Below are 21,740 nucleotides of genomic sequence, written 5' to 3'. Positions count from 1 at the left end.
TAGAAAGGATGTTCCGGGGATCAACCTCGTGTTGGTTTTTAGGCCCTGTCTAGGATCGGCTTACGGTCACCGTGCGCGAGCGCGAGGCCCAATCGTGAGTAGGATGATCCGATTATGCGGTGAAAACCCTAAATCGTCGTAGATCTCATTAGCTTTATCTTGATCAAGCAGGACCACCATATATTCGGACACCTTGTACGAATCATGGGTGGATCGGCTCTTTGAGCCGATTCACAGGATAACCCGAGAGCCGATCGAGGCTCGTATTTAACGTTTACGTGTATGCCCTGCAGGAAACTAAGCGAGGCATCATCCAACACCTTCCCGACCAGTGTATAGGTCAGGTGGCACGCCCTTGCGATAGCATCGGACGTGTGACCAGGAGGCTTTGCGGGCCGTCGCTCTGAGGGACTGGGGCCAGCCGCAGCCCTAGTTGTTCTCGGCTCTACTGTGTTGCCTGTCGCTGCCCGCCAGTGGGTTTCTGACGTCAACAGTAAGTAATAAGTTTGTCCAAGAGATTAGATGGGTAGTGAAAAAGGCGAGGGAAGTAGACAATACCGGCTTTAAGCTTTGGTATTCAAGGTCAGCTGGTAGTAGCAACACTATAGGAGTCCTAGTAGATAAGAGTGTTAAGAATGTAGCAATGAACCTGTGGAGATAGGGGATATAATAATCCTAATCAAGCTAGTTGATGGGGGTCTTGTCTTGAACTAGTGCTTATGCCCCACAAGAGTGGCTCGACATCGGCGCTAATAGGCAACTTTGGTAGGACTTGGAGGACAAGGTTAGAAGTGCACATACATGCGAGAAGTTCTTCATAGGTGAAGATCTAAATTTCCATATGGTTACAACTAATATAGGGTTTGAGGGGGGAGGGGGTACATGAGGCCTCTAGGTATGGCGACAGAAACCAGGGGGAAATACATCCTAGCCTTTGCAGTGTCTCCTTTAGGAAGAGAAAATATCACTTAGTGACCTTTCGATTTGGTTCATTATGGTCTAGTTACCAGGACATGCACGAATGGAACCTGGGTGCGGGCGCACCCAGTTTCCAAAAAAATGAAAAAAACGCTATTTCAAAGTTTCAAAAAAATATGTAGTAAAATTTTGCATGTATATATTATGTTGATACATATTTGTGTGCGTTTTCACGAAAAAATACCATTGTATGTGGTCTACACAAAAATGATAAAATCTCCAAATGACAATAGTGAAAAGGAATTTGTACTATTCACATGATCCGAAATTTTCATTTTGTCATTTTTATGTAGGCCACATACGATGGTATTTTTTCGTGAAAACACACACGGGTAAGTATCAACATTATTTGAACATGCAAAAATTTACTTCACATTTTTTTGAAACTTTTAAATAGCATTTTTTTGAATTTTTCATAACTGGGTGCGCGCGTACCTAGGTTCCGTTTGGTATTTTCGCTAGTTACCATAACTAAAAAATCAATTCACAAAGAAAAGTTTCCCTTATCCAAACACTTAGCGGTAGAATTGATGAATATGGAAATTTATAAATCACAAAATTGAATAATGAATATTGAAGTACTCCCTCCGTCCTAGTTTGTAAGTCACAATTTTTGAATATCTTGACCCAAGGTACTAGTTGATTGGATCTCATTTTCTCTCTCTCATTGGTGCATGCATCTCTTTCTCTCCCTCATTGGTGCATGCATTCTCTTTCTCTCCTTCATTGGTGCATGCAACCCCTTTCTTTCCCTCATTAAATAAAATTATGCCTTAGAGGTGAGGGTTATGAGACAAATAGTTTTTGGAAATATGCCTTACACTCTAGGACGGAGGGAGTATCAAACATGTCAACTAGACGAGGGGTTAAAACATAACTACATACTTTAATCAAATTAGTTGATTTTGGAGATTAATTGTGGCTATCTAAAGTTCTCCTAAAATGCAATTAGGTGACCAAGACCTATATGGTAAGTTTACACTAGCAAGCAAGTAAACAAGATAACTAGATAAAAGTGAACATGCACAAGTAAAGGTGAGGAATAAATTAACCAGGGGATCAATAAGAAGATTGACTTGTTGAGTTATTGAGAAGTTCAAGTCCTTGCGAGGACTCTAATCTCTGTTGGATTCTAGAACGATACCCCACGCGTTGCGGGGGAAATCTTCTAAAAAAAATATTATACTCCCTCAAATCAAAATAAGTGTCGCAATTTTGTCTAGATATGGATGTATTTAGGACTATTTTAGTTATAGGTTTATTCGTGAGTAGATGAAGTTACGACACTTACTTTAGAACATAAGGAGTACAAAGAAAGATGTTGTATATTTGATGGTTATAAATTGGTGAGGTGGATAATTGGATGGAAAAAATAGGTGACATACATAGCTTGATTCATCAGTAATGAATGTTAGTGAGGATGACATCGACATTTGATTGACTAATGAAATAGATGATGTAGATGACTTGCATGCAGAGATAGGATAATATTAATTGCAGTTAGTGGGATTTTTTATTTATAATAAGTACAGATACCATCAAAAACAAAGCCCATAATAGCCCCTCTAAGATGTAACCTTTTGCTTCCACAGGTGAGAGACAATATTGATAGATCTTGAGAAAATATCTACACCTTTACAAACTCCTTGAGGAAGTCAACAAGCTTGGATTTTCACAAAGCGACTACAACCACATATTGTTCCACACAAACATAAAAGTAACACGAACAAACAAAATAGGGTTGATCTACTTTTGGATTAATGGATTTATAGTTCTTCTAAAACTAAATCCTAGCGAGGATGCAACTTTGAGTAGAGGGATTGAGATCGGCAACGGTGACATAACTCAGATTGAAAAATTGGTCTCGTTCATGAAGAAGATCACTATGTATGGGCCAACAATTATAATTGATACCCAAAATTGGTAGAAACTATGGAACCTCTAGACTCCAAAAAATATCCAGGCTAACCAAAAGGGGGCTAGAAAAACTTCGGATCAAATCACGAAACCTCCAAGACATGGGACATGGCAAATGCCAGCAATGGTATGCTTCCCTTGGGATTTTTATCTTGGTTCATTTGGACTGTTCATTGAATATATATAGGTCAATGATGCCCGCTCCTTGTAAAATTTGACCCTCTAATAATATCATGGCTTCTCAACCACTCAAGAAATGGAAAACGGCAATATGAAAATTAAAGACATTATTTTCTTGTTAACCTTTAATATAGGGGCCACAAAATTCAAGCTTCGCTTAGGCACATGGCTAAATTGACACACTTGTAAACACTAGTCCCTCTAATCATTGGTCATTACCACCAGAATCCATATTGGGATGGAATATGTCCTTTCCGTTATCAGGAAAATTACTAGGCCTTGTGTTAGTATGTTTGTGTGTTGGTGCATCTACTTTGTACTCAACATTTCTAAGAAATTAGAAAAACAAACTAAATCGAAAAAGGGCAGTAGAAGCTTACTAGTTCTTAGCACTTTTATCATATAAGTTTTTTAAAAAGAAAGACATGATTTGATCATCACAAACCCACTTCAAATGATCACGAGATATTATATTCTAGAATATTGTGGAATAATGTTTAGACAATAAAATATGTAGGATAACGTAGCATAGAAAACAAAAATTTTCCTACCGCGAACACGCAATCCAAGCCAAGATGCAATCTAGAAGACGGTAGCAACGAGGGGGTATCGAGTCTCACCCTTGAAGAGATTCCAAAGCCTACAAGATGAGGCTCTTGTTGCTGCGGTAGACGTTCACTTGCCGCTTGCAAAAGCGCGTAGAAGATCTTGATCACGATCGGTTCCGGCGCCACGAACGGGCAGCACCTCCGTACTCGGTCACACGTTCGGTTGTTGATGAAGACGACGTCCACCTCCCGTTCCAGCGGGCAGCGGAAGTAGTAGCTCCTCTTGAATCCGACAGCACGACGGCGTGGTGTCGGTGGCGGTGGAGAACTCCGGCGGAGCTTCGCTAAAGCACGCGGGAGCTATGGAGGAGAGGGGGGCGGCTAGGGTTTGGGAGGGGGTGGCCGGCCTCAAGGGGTGCGGCCAACTTGTGGCTTTGGTGTGGCCGGCCCCCTCCCCTATGCCCCTCATTATATAGGTGGATCCCCAAGAGTTGGTCTCCAAGTCTTCGAATAAGACCCGAACCAAAAACCTTCCATAGAGAGGGGAAACCTAGCCTAGCTAGGACTCCCACCAAGGTGGGAGTTCCACCTCCCATATGGGGGGGTGGCCGGCCCCTAAGGGGGAGTCCACTTGGGACTCCTCCCCCACTAGGGTTGGCCGGCCATGGAGGTGGAGTCCCATGTGGACTCCACCTTCCTTGGTGGTTTCTTCCGGAATTTTCTAGAACCTTCTAGAACCTTCCATAGAACCTTCCGCGACATTTTATTCACATAAAATGACATCCTATATATGAATCTTATTCTCCGGACCATTCCGGAACTCCTCGTGATGTCCGGGATCTCATCCGGGACTCCGAACAAATATTTGAACTTCATTCCGTATTCAAATACTACCATTTCAACATCCAACTTTAAGTGTGTCACCCTACGGTTCGTGAACTATGCGGACATGGTTGAGTACTCACTCCGACCAATAACCAATAGCGGGATCTGGAGATCCATAATGGCTCCCACATATTCAACGATGACTTTAGTGATCGAATGAAACATTCACATATAATACCAATTCCCTTTGTCTCGCGATATTTTACTTGTCCGAGGTTTGATCTTCGGTATCACTCTATACCTTGTTCAACCTCGTCTCCGACAAGTACTCTTTACTCGTACCAGTGGTATGTGGTCTCTTATGAACTTATTCATATGCTTGCAAGACATTAGACGACATTCCACCGAGAGGGCCCAGAGTATATCTATCCGTCATCGGGATGGACAAATCCCATTGTTGATCCATATGCCTCAACTCATACTTTCCGGATACTTAATCCCACCTTTATAACCACCCATTTACGCGAGTGGCGTTTGGTGTAATCAAAGTACCTTTCCGGTATAAGTGATTTACATGATCTCATGGTCATAAGGACTAGGTAACTATGTATCGAAAGCTTATAGCAAATAACTTAATGACGAGATCTTATGCTACGCTTAATATGGGTGTATCCATTACATCATTCATACAATGATATAACCTTGTTATTAATAACATCCAATGTTCATGATTATGAAACTAATCATCCATTAATCAACAAGCTAGTTAAGAGGCATACTAGGGACTCTTTGTTGTTTACATATCACACATGTATCAATGTTTCGGTTAATACAATTATAGCATGGTATATAAACATTTATCATAAACATAAAGATATATAATAACCACTTTTATTATTGCCTCTTGGGCATATCTCCAACAGATCTCCCACTTGCACTAGAGTCAATAATCTAGATTACATTGTAAGGAACCTAACACCCATGGCATTCGGTGTTGGTCATGCTTTGCCCTAGGGAGAGCTTTAGTCAACGGATCTGCTACATTCGGATCGGTGTGTACTTTGCAAATCTTTACTTCTCCATCTTCGATGTACTCGCGAATCGAGTGGTAACGCAGCTTGATATGCTTCGGCCTCTTGTGTGACCTTGGTTCTTGTGCATTGGCGATGGCACCCATGTTGTCACGAGTATATGACTAGTGGGTCCAATGCACTAGGAACCACACCGAGCTCTACAATGAACCTCTTCATCCATACCGCTTCGATGAAGCCTCCGGAAGCCGCTATGTACTCCGATTCTGTTGAAGACTTCGCCACCGTGCACTTGCTTCGAGCTTGCCCGGCTTCTCTGCAGACACCATTCAATATAAACACGTACCCGGACCGTGACTTAGAGTCATCGGGATCAGTGTTCCAACTTGCATCGGTGTAACTTGTTACAACGAGCTCTTGGTCACCTCCATAACAAAGAAACATATCCTTAGTTCTTTTCAAGTACTTCAGGATATTCTTGACCGCTGTCCAGTGTTCCATTCCTGGATCACTTTGATATCAGCTAGTCAAACTAACAGCATGCGCTATATCCGGTCTTGTACATAGCATGGCATACATAATAGAGCCTACTTGCCGAAGCATAGGGGATCTGATTCATCCTTTCTCTTTCTTCTGCCGTAGCCGGTCCTTGAGTCTTACTCAAGACCTTGCACAGTAACATAGGTAAAAACCCTTTCTTACTTTCGTCCATTCTAAACTTCTTTAGAATCTTGTCCGAGTATGTACTCTGTGATAGCCCTATTAGGCGTCTTGATCTATCTCTATAAATCTTGATGCCTAATATATACGATGCTTCACCAAGGTCTTTCATTGAAAAACTGTTATTCAAATAACCTTTTACCCTGCTTAATAGTTCTATATCATTCCCAATCAATAATATGTCATCTACATATAATATCGGGAATGCTACTGAGCTCCCACTCACTTTCTTGTAAATACGAGGCCTCTCCATGACACTGTATAAACCCGAAGTCTTTGATCACCTTATCAAAGCGTCGGTTCCAACTTCTTGATGCTTGCTTCAGTCCATAAATTGAACGCTGAAGTTTGCATACTTTGTCAGCATTTTTAGGATCGACAAAACCTTTGGGTTGTACCATATACAACTCTTCCTCAATGTCTCCATTAAGGAACGCCGTTTTGACATCCATCTGCCAAATCTCATAATCAAAAAATGCAGCTATTGCTAACAAAATCCTCACAGATTTTAGCTTCGCTACGGGTGAGAAAGTCTCATCGTAGTCAACTCCTTGAATTTGTCGGAAACCCTTTGCGACAAGTCGAGCTTTATAGACGATAATATTACCATCTGCATCTGTTTTTCTTTTGAAGATCCATTTATTCTCGACAGCCTTTCGGCTATCAGGTAAGTCTACCAAAGTCCATACTTTGTTATCATACATGGATCCCATTTCGGATTTCATGGCTTCTTGCCATTTGTTGGAATCTGGGCTCATCATCGCTTCTTCATACGTCGCAGGGTCCTCATCATTGTTATCCACAATCATGACATTTAGACAAGGATCATACCAATCGGGAGTGGCACGTTCCCTTGTCGATCCGCGAGGTTCGGTAGTTTCCTCGTTCGAAGTTTCATGATCATTATCATTAGCTTCCTCGTTGCCGGTGTAGGCGGTACGGTACATCTTCCGATACTGCGCTACTGCGATCAACGAGTATGGATTCATTAATCTCATCGAGTTCTACTTTTCTTCCAGTCACTTCTTTAGTGAGAAATTCTTTCTCAAGAAAGGTTCCGTTCTTAGCAACAAAGATTTTGCCTTCGGATCTGTGATAGAAAGTGTACCCTATAGTTTCCTTAGGGTATCCTATGAAGACGCATTTCTCCGCTTTGGGTTCTAGCTTGTCCGGTTGTAACTTTTTTACATAGGCTTCGCAACCCCAAACTTTAAGGAACGACTGACTTAGGTTTCTTATTAAACCATAATTCATACGGTGTCGTTTCTACGGATTTTGATGGTGCTCTATTTAAAGTGAATGCGGCTGTCTCTAATGCATAACTCCAAAATGATAACGGCAAATCGGTAAGAGACATCATAGAACGAACCATATCTAAGAGAGTTCGATTACGACGTTCGGACACACCGTTTCGTTGTGGTGTTCCCGGCGGTGTCAATTGTGAAAGTATTCCGCATTTCTTTAAATGCATGCCAAACTCATAACTCGGATATTCACCTCTGCGATCAGATCGTAGAAATTTAATCTTCTTGTTACGTTGATTTTCTACTTCACTTTGGAATTCCTTAAACTTCTCAAAAGTTTCGGATTTATGTTTCATGAAATAGATATACCCATATCTACTCGGATCATCCGTGAAGGTTAGAACATAACGATAACCACCGCGCGATGCTACACTCATTGGTCCGCACACATCGGTATGTATGATTTCCAATAAGTCAGTAGCTCGCTCCATCATACCAGAAAATGGAGTCTTAGTCATTTTTCCCATTAGACATGCTTCGCATCTATCAAGTGACTCAAAATCAAGTGATTCAAGTAATCCATCAGTATGGAGTTTCTTCATGCGCTTTACTCCAATATGACCAATACGACAGTGCCACATATAAGTAGAATTATCATTCAATTTAATTCGCTTAGCATCAATGTTATGTATATGCGTATCACTACTATCGAGATCTAATAGAAATAAGCCATTCTTTTCAGGTGCTCGACCATAAAAGATATTATTCATAAAAATAGAACAACCATTATTCTCAGACTTGAATGAATAACCGTCTTGCATTAAACAAGATCCTGATATAATGTTCATGCTCAACGCGGGTACAAAATAACAATTATTTAGGCTTAAAACTAATCCCGAAGGTAGATGTAGAGGAAGTGTGCCGACAGCGATCACATCGACTTTGGATCCATTTCCAACGCGCATCGTCACTTCATCTTTCAGTAGTCTTCGTTTATTCTGTAGTTCCTGTTTCGAGTTACAAATATTAGCAACCGAACCAGTATCAAATACCCAGGTACTAGAACGAGAACCAGTGAGATAAACATCTATAACATGTATATCGAGATATACCTTCTTTCTTCTTCTTGACAAGGCCGCTCTTCGGATCCGCCAAATACTTGGAGCAATTACGCTTCCAGTGTCCCTTCTCCTTGCAGTAATAGCACTCAGCATCAGGCTTAGGGCCGTTCTTAGGTTTCATAGGAGGCATGGCAGCTTTCTTGCCACCCTTCTTGAATTTTTCCTTAGACTTGCCCTGTTTCTTGAAACTGGTGGTCTTGTTGACCATCAACACTTGGTGCTCTTTCTTGATCTCAATCTCAGCAGCTTTCAGCATGCCAAAGAGTTCAGGTAACTCCTTGTTCATGTTTTGCATATTGTAGTTCATCACAAAGTTCTTGTAACTTGGTGGCAGTGATTGAAGGACACGATTAATCCCCGATCTATTAGGAATCACTATTCCCAAGTCACCGAGTTTCTTCGCATGCCCGGTCATGGCGAGCATGTGCTCACTAATGGAGCTGCCTTTTTCCATCATACAGTGAAGAAATGTTTCGATGCTTCATAGCATTCCACGGCCGCATGAGTCTCAAAAATAGCTTTCAGCTCATTCATCAACTCATGAGGATCGTGGTGCTCAAAACGTTTTTGAAGATCGGATTCCAGACTGCACAGGATGGCACACTGAACTTGAGAGTACCGAGTTTTCCGAGTCTCGTAAACAGCTTTTACTTCATCGGTTTCCGTTTCTGCAGGAGGGTCACCTAGCGGTGCATCAAGCACATATTGCAGATTTCCGCCAGAGAGGAAAATCCTCACATGACGGAACCAGTCGGTGAAGTTGCTACCGTTGCTCTTAAGCTTTTCTTTCTCTAGGAACTGGTTAAAATTGATTGGGGACGCCATCTCTACAACATATATTTGCAATAGTTTAGACTAAGTTTATGACAAATTGAGTTCAAATTTTAATTCAACATAATTAAAAATCTAGGTGAACTCCCACTCAAAACAATATCCCTCGCATTGTCTTAGTGATCACACGAACCAAATCCACCACACCATAGTCCGATCATCACGAGACAAGGTGTAATTTCAATGGCGAACACTCAAAGTGTTCATCATATCAATCATATGATTCATGCTCTACCTTTCGGTATCACGTGTTCCGAGACCATGTCTGTACATGCTAGGCTCGTCAAGGCCACCTTAGTATCCGCATGTGCAAAAACTGGCTTGCACCCGTTGTATGCACTTGTTGATTCTATCACACCCGATCATCACGAGATGCTTCGAAACGACAAGTCTTGGCAACGGTGCTACTAAGGATGAACACTTTAATATCTTGAGATTTTAGTGAGGGATCATCTTATAATGCTACCGTCGCGATCTAAGCAAAATAAGATGCATAAAAGGATTAACATCACATGCAGTTCATATGTGATATGATATGGCCCTTTTGTCTTTGCGCATTTGATCTTCATCTCCAAAGCACGGACATGATCTCCATCATCTTCGGGCATGATCTCCATCATCGTCGGCGAAGCACCAAGGTCAATGGCGCCGTCTTCATGATTGTCCTCCATGTAGCAACTATTACAACTACTTTGAAATACTACTCAACATGAAATTTAAAGACAACCATAAGGCTCCCGCCGGTTGCCACAATACAATAATGATCATCTCATACATATTCATCATCACATTATGGCCATATCACATCACCAAACCCTGCAAAAACAAGTTAGACGCTCTCTAATTTGGTTTGCATATTTTACGTGGTTTAGGGTTTTCGATATAGATCTAATCTACCTACGAACATGAACCACAACGTTGATACTAATGTTGTCAATAGAAGAGTAAATTGAATCTTTACTATAGTAGGAGAGACAGACACCCGCAAAGCCTCTTATGCAATACAAGTTGCATGTCGAACGAGGAACAAGTCTCATGAACGCGGTCATGTAAAGTTAGTCCGAGCCGCTTCATCCCACTATGCCATAAAGATGCAAAGTACTCAACTAAAGATAACAAGAGCATCAACGCCCACAAAACCATTGTGTTCTACTCGTGCAACCATCTATGCAAAGACACGGCTTTGATACCACTGTAGGATAACGTAGCATAGAAAACAAAAATTTTCCTACCGCGAACACGCAATCCAAGCCAAGATGCAATCTAGAAGACGGTAGCAACGAGGGGGTATCGAGTCTCACCCTTGAAGAGATTCCAAAGCCTACAAGATGAGGCTCTTGTTTCTGCGGTAGACGTTCACTTGCCGCTTGCAAAAGCGCGTAGAAGATCTTGATCACGATCGGTTTCGGCGCCACGAACCGGCAGCACCTCCGTACTCGGTCACACGTTCGGTTGTTGATGAAGACGACGTCCACCTCCCGTTCCAGCGGGCAGCGGAAGTAGTAGCTCCTCTTGAATCCGACGACGACGACGGCGTGGTGTCGGTGGCGGTGGAGAACTCCGGCGGAGCTTCGCTAAAGCACGCGGGAGCTATGGAGGAGAGGGGGGGCGGCTAGGGTTTGGGAGGGGGTGGCCGGCCTCAAGGGGGTGCGGCCAACTTGTGGCTTTGGTGTGGCTGGCCCCCTCCCCTATGCCCCTCATTATATAGGTGGATCCCCAAGAGTTGGTCTCCAAGTCTTCGAATAAGACCCGAACCAAAAACCTTCCATAGAGAGGGGGAAACCTAGCCTAGCTAGGACTCCCACCAAGGTGGGAGTTCCACCTCCCATATGGGGGGGGTGGCCGGCCCCCTAAGGGGGAGTCCACTTGGGACTCCTCCCCCACTAGGGTTGGCCGGCCATGGAGGTGGAGTCCCATGTGGACTCCACCTTCCTTGGTGGTTTCTTCCGGACTTTTCTAGAACCTTCTAGAACCTTCCATAGAACCTTCCGCGACATTTTATTCACATAAAATGACATCCTATATATGAATCTTATTCTCCGGACCATTACGGAACTCCTCGTGATGTCCGGGATCTCATCCGGGACTCCGAACAAATATTTGAACTCCATTCCATATTCAAATACTACCATTTCAACATCCAACTTTAAGTGTGTCACCCTACGGTTCGTGAACTATGCGGACATGGTTGAGTACTCACTCCGACCAATAACCAATAGCGGGATCCGGAGATCCATAATGGCTCCCACATATTCAACGATGACTTTAGTGATCGAATGAACCATTCACATATAATACCAATTCCCTTTGTCTCGCGATATTTTACTTGTCCGAGGTTTGATCTTCGGTATCACTCTATACCTTGTTCAACCTCGTCTCCCGACAAGTACTCTTTACTCGTACCGTGGTATGTGGTCTCTTATGAACTTATTCATATGCTTGCAAGACATTAGACGACATTCCACCGAGAGGGCCCGGAGTATATCTATCCGTCATCGGGATGGACAAATCCCACTCGTTGATCCATATGCCTCAACTCATACTTTCCGGATACTTAATCCCACCTTTATAACCACCCATTTACGCAGTGGCGTTTGGTGTAATCAAAGTACCTTTCCGGTATAAGTGATTTACATGATCTCATGGTCATAAGGACTAGGTAACTATGTATCGAAAGCTTATAGCAAATAACTTAATGACGAGATCTTATGCTACGCTTAATATGGGTGTATCCATTACATCATTCATACAATGATATAACCTTGTTATTAATAACATCCAATGTTCATGATTATGAAACTAATCATCCATTAATCAACAAGCTAGTTAAGAGGCATACTAGGGACTCTTTGTTGTTTACATATCACACATGTATCAATGTTTCGGTTAATACAATTATAGCATGGTATATAAACATTTATCATAAACATAAAGATATATAATAACCACTTTTATTATTGCCTCTTGGGCATATCTCCAACAAAATAGTGATACTATTAACATAAATTCCACTTTGTACCATCAAAGATGGTTTTGTGGCAATCCATTTACCCAAATTTACCACCTAGATCAAAGTAGAAAAGACACAATGACTTGCAGCATTGTCCATGCTGAGGGTTAGCAGCAACAACTGGTGGTTGGTAAGTAGTTGACAGTGTAATAAACTCTAAAAAATTGACGATGAAAGACACTATGACTTGAAAAACCAATCCTTTGGTTAGGAAAAAATACTCACAATGAGATAGAAAATATATGAGTTTTTGTGTATGAGAGCCTCAGATCTTTCTCCAATGATTGTTAGCCTCGGATATCACCATGAAGGGAAGTGTAGCGCATGATCTCCTCCACGGTGTATCTCCCAAATGGTTGTGCTCTCTTTTGTACGATCACGGGGAAGAACCAGGTGGATTGGTTTGGCTAAACAGGTTGGGTGTGGAAGACTAGAAGGTGAATTGCCAGATGGGAGTTGCCTAAAAATGCATGCCTATTATTGAAAGGATAGGTGTGGCTAACCTAGATGGAGGGAGGCGAATAGGTTCTAAAACAATTCTTTAATTTCTTTTACAAGATTAGTATATGCGGAATATAAGTGAGCCTAATGCAATTAGGTGAGGCAACCTAGATGATGGTACAAGGTACTTCAAGCACGGAGGCTATCACAAATGTAAATAACGCAAGTAAGTAATTCTGTTAGAGATAACCGGAGCACGCAGAGACGAAGATGTATTCATGTGTCCCTTCCTTGAAAGGAAGGTACGTCATGTTGGAGAAGTGTGTGATCCCAGAAAGGATTTCACAATGCCACGAAGGCTCCACTTGTTCTCCGGAGCCTATCCCACAAAGGAACAACTCGCTCACTCATGGAATATTTTAAGGTAGTCTTCAAACCCTCGCAAACTTCTTTGTTGGAGAAAATCCACAACCCGGATGCTTCCAAGGTGCTCCTAGCTGCCTAGGATTTCCCAAACTGCACAGTAACAAGCTTGCTCGGTGAACTCTAGAGGGAATGATGTTTCGCTCAGTGGGATTGTAGATCGGGACCTCATCTTCCTTTTCCCCAAAGGGATTTGTGTTTTACTGGGGAAATGGGAGACCTGAAGCTTTTGAAGCTTCAACAATGGAGTGAGAGAGAAAGGAAATGGCTTATGCTTTAGAACTGGTCAACCTACGTACTCCTTCGGTGCTATATAGAGCCCATTGATTCCTAGGCCGATCCGATTGGCTGGTGGATCGACGACTCTCGTGCCGTTATCGGTAGACCGGGCCAAAACCGAGGGAGCCTGAAAAGCCACCCGAGGCTAGCCGGTAGACGGGGCAGGGGACAAACAACCATCTTTACCAGGGCCGGTCGACCGGACCAGAAACGAAAAGAGGATAAAATCCACTAGGGGCTCGCCGATCGAACCACGATGTAGGTACCGGTCCGGACCATGTCGGTACTTACAAACCAAGGTAAGCGATACAAAAACAGACCGCCCGCTCTTTCTCGATGGTATTTCAGAGTTCTAGACCTCATTCTCTTTGATACGCGGGTGGGCTCACCTACGACCACTCTTCTATTATTTAAGTTTAGAATTCTACCGGAACTAGAGGCGAGCACTTTTCAATCAATTACGAGAGGCTAACCTTTGAAAAGGATACTTCTATACGTTAAAGGGCGCCCAACCTTCCGATCCACTCAAATCCTTTTTATCGGAAGGGAGAGCTCGACTGCCATAAGCATGAGTTTCAGTGCACCAGATCTTGTAACACTTAGCTACGAGAATATTCTCGTCAGACTTGAACCTAACGAAAATAGGAAAGGTTCATAGAATGTTTGCCCCTTTTCGTGGAACCAAAAGGGCCTTCAACCCTATTTTCTCATGTCGCTCCTCCCGTCGATAGACTAGCCAGGAACCGAGAGCTCGTATTTACCTCAAAAATGTATTTTCCCGAAAGCACTATACCTCTCATCTCTTTTTGGTATTATGTGGATGTGGTAGGATGTGTATATTTGGCTATGGAAACATCTCCATCAAGCTCGTTGAGATCTCCTCTCCTAATAGTGTGGTGTTTTCCTATGGACTGAAAACATAAATGAGAGAGGAACAAGGAAAAAACATTGGCACACCTTCTCTTCATCAAGTAGGGGGGGGGGTGTCTCCAACTACACACCAACAACAATAGTGGACTAAAACTTGTGTATAGACTTGTAGAAAACTATTAGTCCACATTTCAGCTCTGGTGTCATCATTAACCAAAATAATGGTTAAGGGTAAAATACTCTTACAATTGTGTTAAGCTATAACACTCTAATCCATCTTGTAGGTTTTATTTTGTTTGCGGCAAGGTCAATGCCATATATTAATACAAGATATCTTTACAAAAAGTCTTTGTGTAAATCTACATCGACTTCCTCATGCACTTGTCGGTGGTGCATCGTGAGCAAAGATCGATGTCACCTATGGATCCTAAAAAAACCTCAGAGCCAATGTAATTGTTTTGATGCATTAGCATGAAAGTTGCCGGTCAGAGCTAGAAGATGCTAGTGACAACAAACCTAGGATTAGAAATCATCACCCTAGAGAAGAGGGCAAAGAGGAGGGTAGAGATTAAGGTTGGACAACCAACCCAAATCTGTCCTGTCGGAGAATAAGGAGGCCTTACCTTACTAACTTTTCCAGCAAAGCCAAAGTTTGTTATGCTCCGTCGAATGGAGTAACCGGAAGATCAAAACATGAAATTGCCATCCACTCTGCCAAACAACCCTGCCAAACAACACCATTAAGGATCACCAAACAAAAAAAGAGGACATATGCAAGACCTAGATAAGGCCATGACCGAAGCTCCATAGGCCAGCCAGTGAGAACAATCAACACTATCAAACTGAGGACATGATGTGAAACCCTTATTCCACACCCCTGCACATGCCATCATCTTGGTGCCAGCATTGTGACACCTGAAATGAGCCCTAGCCAAATATAGATGACCGAAACTACGTACGAAACCCCACACCAGAGTTTGTGTGTTGGGGGGGGGGGGGAGGCAAGTGGGATTCTACTTCCAAATCTCTACTTTCGACTATAAACTCTTCTTTTTGTGTAATACGTGGGATAGTAAAATTCAGATTTATTAAAAATGGAATAAGTGGATAAGTGGAATAATAGATGCGTGGAAGGAGTTCCCACTTATCTCATTTGTCGCACTTACACATCCTTAGCGAAAGGCACCCAAATGCGAGGGGAGCCGACGGTGGTAGCAACATGCCAGGAATCCTAGTCATATTTGATCGTTAGTAAAAGGTGTACTTTGAGCGGAAAGTGCTGTGGAACCTGGCTCTAGGCGCACCCTTTTTTTCAAAATATTAAATAAATACTATTTAAAATTTATGAAAAAATTGATATGAAATTTTCCATATACATATTATCATGATACTTACTAGTGTAAATTTCAAGAAAGATGAAAATCACAAGATGTCCAAACATCACTACAATGATTGAATTTCTACTATTCAAAAAAACTTAAATTCCCATTTTCTGTTTTTTGTGTAGGCCAGATATGGTCATATTTTTCCTTAAAATTTTCACGGGTAAATATCAGGTAATATATACATGCTTGAATTATTTTTAAAATTTCTGAAACCTTGAAATAGCATGTTTCGATTTTTTTAAATGGGTGTACCTACACCTATGTCCACCAAACTCAGGTCGTTTTAAGCCATATAGAATGGAATACAGTGGTTAGTGACATCATAAATAGGGTACTCGTTGTCAGTAAGGCCATCTTTAAGAATATAAGCTGGAATTTTTTACTCTAAATTAATCACCATTTTTGTTTTAATAAGAATATACGTCCAGTTTTTTTTCTGGGAATATATCTAGCTTATTGGATGGGGATTCTCTAAGTAAATCTGATTTCAAGTGATGTTCCACGATCAGAGGAGGGAGGGGCGCCAGCGGTGGAGTTGGCAAGTGGGCAGAGGTCAGAAAGACATTTTTTGGCCACGTGAAAAGGTGAGGATGAGGATGGTTATTGGGGCATTTTGGTGTACAAATTATCATAGAATGGAATCATGGAAAGCTCTAAGAATTTGTACTGGCATTGCTGGAAACTGGCTTTATGTAACGGCATTTCTCGGAATCGAAGTTTTGCAAGCATTTATCCAATTGACCCTTCTAAAAAGCAGTATGCCAGTATGTTCGAATTCTGCTCAGAACAAACCAAAAAAAAAAAACACTAGAATCTGCATATAATTAATTGACCATTTTTTTCTCATCTGTATGGGCATATCTGGCCCCTCGACATGATGTAATGTGATTCTATAACTAATAAACTCCATTTTAAGAAACCACTTATCGTAATTCCTATATCATAACACTGCTTTGTACTGGAGTAATAAAAAGCTTTGTACTGGTAGTACAAATAAGATACAGCCAATCATCGAAGAATCAGTGAAAGTGCCGTTCGAGCCCACCGAGAAAGATGCATGTGGCCAGCTTTGCGTGCATTGTCCATGGCACCACTACCGCACACACACCCATAAATAGCACCCAGACCTGTCAATTTGCTCCGGCACATGTACACCTCCGAGAGAGAATTTCTTCCTCTTGGAGGGCTGCAGTCTCATTGATCCCGTGCATGGATGTCCGCTACTTGCTCCCAAGAATCATATCTCACAATCCTATCCCTGAGACCTTGACTACTCGTCTCTGGTGATGTTTACACGAGAGGAAATCTACCAGCCATTCGTCCCGCAGTGATCATCGATCGTGTCACTTCACCTGGAGAGATTCTCCATCCATCTATCCAACAACAGCTAGGTAGTCCAGGCATCAACGACAGCCCCTTTTAAGTCCCAAGGAGGAGGTAGGAGTTCCCCCAAACACTTCAGTTACCCCGTCTGTCATGGAGTCCATGGCAGCCGTCGAGATGCCGGTCACCGTGCCGGCATTCGATGTATCTAGCAGGCGGCCAGCCACGGCCGGCCTTGTCCTCAACAGCCCCAACCCGCCGAGCCTGCGCGACGAGCTCGTCGGCGTCGTCGGCAAGGCGTTCCGCCCACGGCGGTCCAACGGCGACGGCGGCGGTGCTCGCCGGTGTGCGTGGGCCCTGACGGCGCTGCAGGCCGTGTTCCCGGTGCTGCAGTGGGGGAAGACTTACGATCTCAAGTCCTTCCGGAGCGACGTCATGGCTGGCCTTACACTTGCCAGCCTTGGGATCCCACAGGTACGTAGCACCGCTGACTGCTAGCTTGTTGTGTCGGTCGCTTCGGTTTCTTCTTCCACGTAACAATAGCTAGCTTTTGTGATCAGCACACGTCTCCTAGAAACAACTTTTGACCTGCATCTATCACTTGTTCAGAGACAAGAAAACTTTCTTGCCCTAATTAATTAACCAAGCAAGTCATGCTAAAATCTTCAGCAGCATGGTGTTAACAGCAAGAACGAACATCAATTATAGTTTTTGCCTAGAACGAAATCATTTCCTTATCTGACAATGCTTGGAAATGGCTTGCTACCGTCTGCAGAGCATTGGATACGCCAATCTTGCCAAGCTGGATCCGCAGTACGGTCTTTGTAAGCATCCACGGCTCGATCACAATTAATCCCCCTGAACTTCATAATTCTCATCGCCATTGTTTTGTTCTTTCACTATTCTGAATCCTTGTTTCTACGTACGATGACATGCAGACACGAGCGTCGTCCCGCCGCTGATCTACGCGGTGATGGGGACGTCCAGGGAGATCGCCATCGGCCCCGTCGCCGTGGTCTCGCTGCTTCTGTCGTCCATGGTGCAGAAGATCGTCGACCCCGCCACCGACCCGGTGACGTACCGGACGCTGGTGTTCACCGTCACCTTCCTCGCGGGCGTCTTCCAGGTCTCCTTCGGCCTCTTCAGGCTGGGCTTCCTGGTGGACTTCCTGTCGCACGCCGCCATCGTCGGGTTCATGGGCGGCGCCGCCATCGTCATCGGCCTGCAGCAGCTCAAGGGGCTGCTCGGCCTGAGCAAGTTCACCAACAGCACCGACGTCGTCTCCGTCGCCAAGGCCGTCTTCTCTGCGCTACACGACCCCGTGAGTCAACTTCTCACTCACAATCAACAAGATTAGCCAACGGATACTGAACTGAACAGAACAAAGTTACTAGTAACATACATCAGCGCATACGTTTCGTTTTCTCGTCTGCTATTTAGTATGCTAGATCGTGTTTATCATCTTGATATATATATATATAGACTTCACGGCAAAATTGTGCTGAGCAAGACTTCCCAGATTTTGCTTGTTTTCTCTGCAATAAAATAGGAATTATATTATTGGTAGGAAGCAAGAGACGAAGCAGGTCTTAATTTCCCAAGCCTCCCCGTGACGCATAAAAGTACAAGGGCCATAACACAGGCAACGCCTCCCCCCTTTATCAGTTCGATGGATGTTCTTATGTCGTAACCTGGAACCACTCTTGGAGTTATCACCTGAAAGAAAAAAAAATCTCTTAGTACATACATCTGGCTAAGAATTTAGCGCCTAGATCGATTTTTTCTGTTTTTAAATAACCGAGCTCAGTTATATGATTCGCGGCACAAAAGATAAGAGATATCACGGGAGCTACAAGCCTAGAGCTAAAGACAATCAACCAGACTGTATACGACAATGCAATTTGACAGTACGGTACCATGTTTCAGTGGAATAGGAACATAACCACATGTATGCATACCGTTTAGTGTTTGGAAACCAGTATTCGACAAAGATAGTGTGTACCTTTGTGTGTGCACTGTTCAATATCTGGCCTTCTGCACTGCCTGTATCTAGTGTGACTGATGTTATCTCCCTTTTCTGATGGCAGTGGCACCCGGGCAACTTCCTCATCGGATGCTCCTTTCTCATATTCATCCTCGCCACACGCTTCATCGTAAGAAGACTCGAAACTCTGTTCTGTCGAGTTCTGAGACACATATTTCGTATACTGTTCTTGCTAACATGAATGAACGTCGGTCCAAATGGAATTCCAGGGGAGGAGGTACAAGAAGCTCTTCTGGCTATCTGCAATTTCACCGTTGGTCTCGGTTATCCTGTCCACGGCCTTGGTCTACGCCACAAGAGCAGACAAGCATGGCGTGAAGATCATCCGCGAGGTGCACGCAGGGCTGAACCCGAGCTCAGTCAAGCAGATACAATTGAACGGACCCTACACCACAGAATGCGCCAAGATTGCCATCATCTGTGCGGTGATCGCACTCACGGTAATTGTTGTCATACTCAATCCAGCAGGTGTTTGCACTACAGAAATGCATACTGAACTGACTGGGTCAAGTTTGCATTGCCTGCTTCAGGAAGCCATTGCCGTCGGACGATCTTTCGCCTCTATAAATGGGTATAAGCTTGATGGAAATAAGGAAATGATAGCGATGGGATGCTCAAATATTGCTGGATCTATGTCCTCGTGCTATGTCGCAACAGGTGAGCATTATGATTAAATGCCTGTAATATTCTGACAAGAAACAAAATAGGCTGGGCAATTGTCTGACGGACGTTTGCAGGTTCATTCTCTCGAACTGCTGTCAATTTCAGCGCCGGTGCCAGGTCGACGGTTTCCAATATCGTCATGGCCGTCACGGTGCTTATTGCCTTGGAGTTGTTCATGAAGCTCCTATACTACACACCCATGGCGGTGCTAGCGTCCATCATTCTGTCAGCGCTTCCCGGATTGATCGACATCAGAGAAGCTTGGAGCATATGGAAAGTAGACAAGATGGATTTCCTCATATGCCTTGGTGCATTCGTTGGCGTGCTCTTTGGGTCCGTGGAGATTGGCCTTGGAGTTGCAGTAAGATGATCGATTTACCTTAATCTGAATTATCAAATTAGATATGCATAATGTCTTTCAGCTTACTGACTTGCTAAGGGCTGATCATTGCAGCTTGCCATCTCCTTTGCAAAGATCATCATACAGTCAATCCGGCCTCAGGTAGAGGTTCTAGGCAGGCTGCAAGGAACAAACATATTTTGCAGTGTCAGGCAGTACCCCGTGGCATGCCGAACACCAGCTGTACAAGTCATACGAATTGATACATCCTTCCTATGCTTCATCAATGCAACGTTTATCAAAGAAAGGTACTAATGATCACAGAAAATAAACCTCACTTCACTTCATAAAAATTTCGGTGTGAATGCTTAATATGTGTTATTCATTCAGGATCATAGAATGGGTAAGGGCAGAAGTGGAGGCATCCAATGAAAAGGCCAGGGAGAGGGTGCACTCAGTTGTACTTGACATGTCAAGTAAGTTTCTACAAAGAAGTTTTCAGTTACTGCAGTGATACTTAAAACTTCAGAACATGTCTGATTCATGCTTCTGCTCTGCAGATGTGGTAAACATCGACACCTCAGGACTTGTGGGATTGGAAGAAATTCATAAGGACCTGGTGTCTCTAGGCATACAGGTGAAGTGATGAACTGATGAGCATATTGATGTGTTTACAAGTATTTACAGTTTACTTAGTAAAAACATTCTAACTCTTGTGTTCCAATAACTATCCGCAGATCGCTATCGCCAGTCCAGGATGGCAAGCAATTCAGAAGATGAAACTTGGACACGTTGTTGACAGAATAGGAGAAGAATGGATTTTCCTGACAGTGAGTGAAGCAGTGGAAGGATGCCTAACTGAGCATAAGGGCAGTGCCACCGAGTGTTGAGTGTATGGTAGTAAAAATAACACCATGTGGTGCGGATTTGTATCCAGTGAACATGGTTTACAGCTAATCAAATACTCACAGACAGACAGTATTGTAACAGCGACAGTAAAGTATGTTTGCATGGTAATGAAGTTAACTGAAGTGTTATGCAGTCATCTTTTTGTGACTGTAGTCACTTAATATATAGTAGTACATAGTGTGCGGTGAAGTATATTGGTTTCTTCTATGATCTCACGAGACAGTATAATGCGAGGAAAAAGTCTTCAGCTTGACCAATCATTTGCTGGACCGTGATCCTCATATACTAATCGAATTTGAATCCATGATCCCAGGTGGCTCTCAAATTATACTTAGAGATAGAACTACTCCCTCCAATCTGATTCTTTTAAATGTTTTCTTCTTCCATGGCCTTTGACCTTTGGTATATATCTATGAAAGCAATAAGAACAGATTTTTTAAAATGTATTATTACAGCACAAATTCATGTGATCTGATCAATCGGAATCTCCCGGTCTCCCCTTAATCACACAGCTCCCCAGATCACATGGCAATGAGGTTTTGCTACTAGAGGGAGCAGCAGCTATTTTGACTGTCGGATTACTGCGTGGTCCTCAACTTGTTTCTACTTGGCCGAGAAAATTCTTATCTTGTGTGGATTCCAGTGCAATTAGCTAGTG

General features: G+C 43.1%; 1 protein-coding gene across 3 annotated transcripts in view; it reads left to right on the top strand.

Moving 5' to 3' along the window:
- Positions 1 to 16,981: 16,981 nt before the first annotated feature.
- Positions 16,982 to 21,740, top strand: part of LOC124701680 (low affinity sulfate transporter 3-like) — a 22,971-nt gene continuing 18,212 nt past the window's right edge. Inside the window, exons 1-11 of one of the 3 annotated variants that reach the window (XM_047233775.1) lie at positions 16,988 to 17,600; positions 17,902 to 17,950; positions 18,065 to 18,447; positions 19,214 to 19,279; positions 19,380 to 19,610; positions 19,701 to 19,827; positions 19,908 to 20,194; positions 20,288 to 20,481; positions 20,564 to 20,649; positions 20,734 to 20,810; positions 20,911 to 21,218. In XM_047233775.1, the coding sequence (XP_047089731.1) occupies positions 17,280 to 17,600; positions 17,902 to 17,950; positions 18,065 to 18,447; positions 19,214 to 19,279; positions 19,380 to 19,610; positions 19,701 to 19,827; positions 19,908 to 20,194; positions 20,288 to 20,481; positions 20,564 to 20,649; positions 20,734 to 20,810; positions 20,911 to 21,063 (1,974 nt within the window). In that variant the 5' untranslated portion in view covers positions 16,988 to 17,279 and the 3' untranslated portion in view covers positions 21,064 to 21,218. Of the gene's footprint in view, positions 17,601 to 17,901; positions 17,951 to 18,064; positions 18,448 to 19,213; positions 19,280 to 19,379; positions 19,828 to 19,907; positions 20,195 to 20,287; positions 20,482 to 20,563; positions 20,650 to 20,733; positions 20,811 to 20,910; positions 21,219 to 21,740 lie in introns of those variants that run through there. The other 2 variants (XM_047233774.1, XM_047233776.1) reach the window with 2 other exon arrangements.

The sequence above is a fragment of the Lolium rigidum genome, chromosome 3, assembly GCF_022539505.1.
Source record: "Lolium rigidum isolate FL_2022 chromosome 3, APGP_CSIRO_Lrig_0.1, whole genome shotgun sequence".
Taxonomy (NCBI): Eukaryota; Viridiplantae; Streptophyta; class Magnoliopsida; order Poales; family Poaceae; genus Lolium; species Lolium rigidum.
This window is presented reverse-complemented; position numbering and strand designations above follow the sequence as displayed.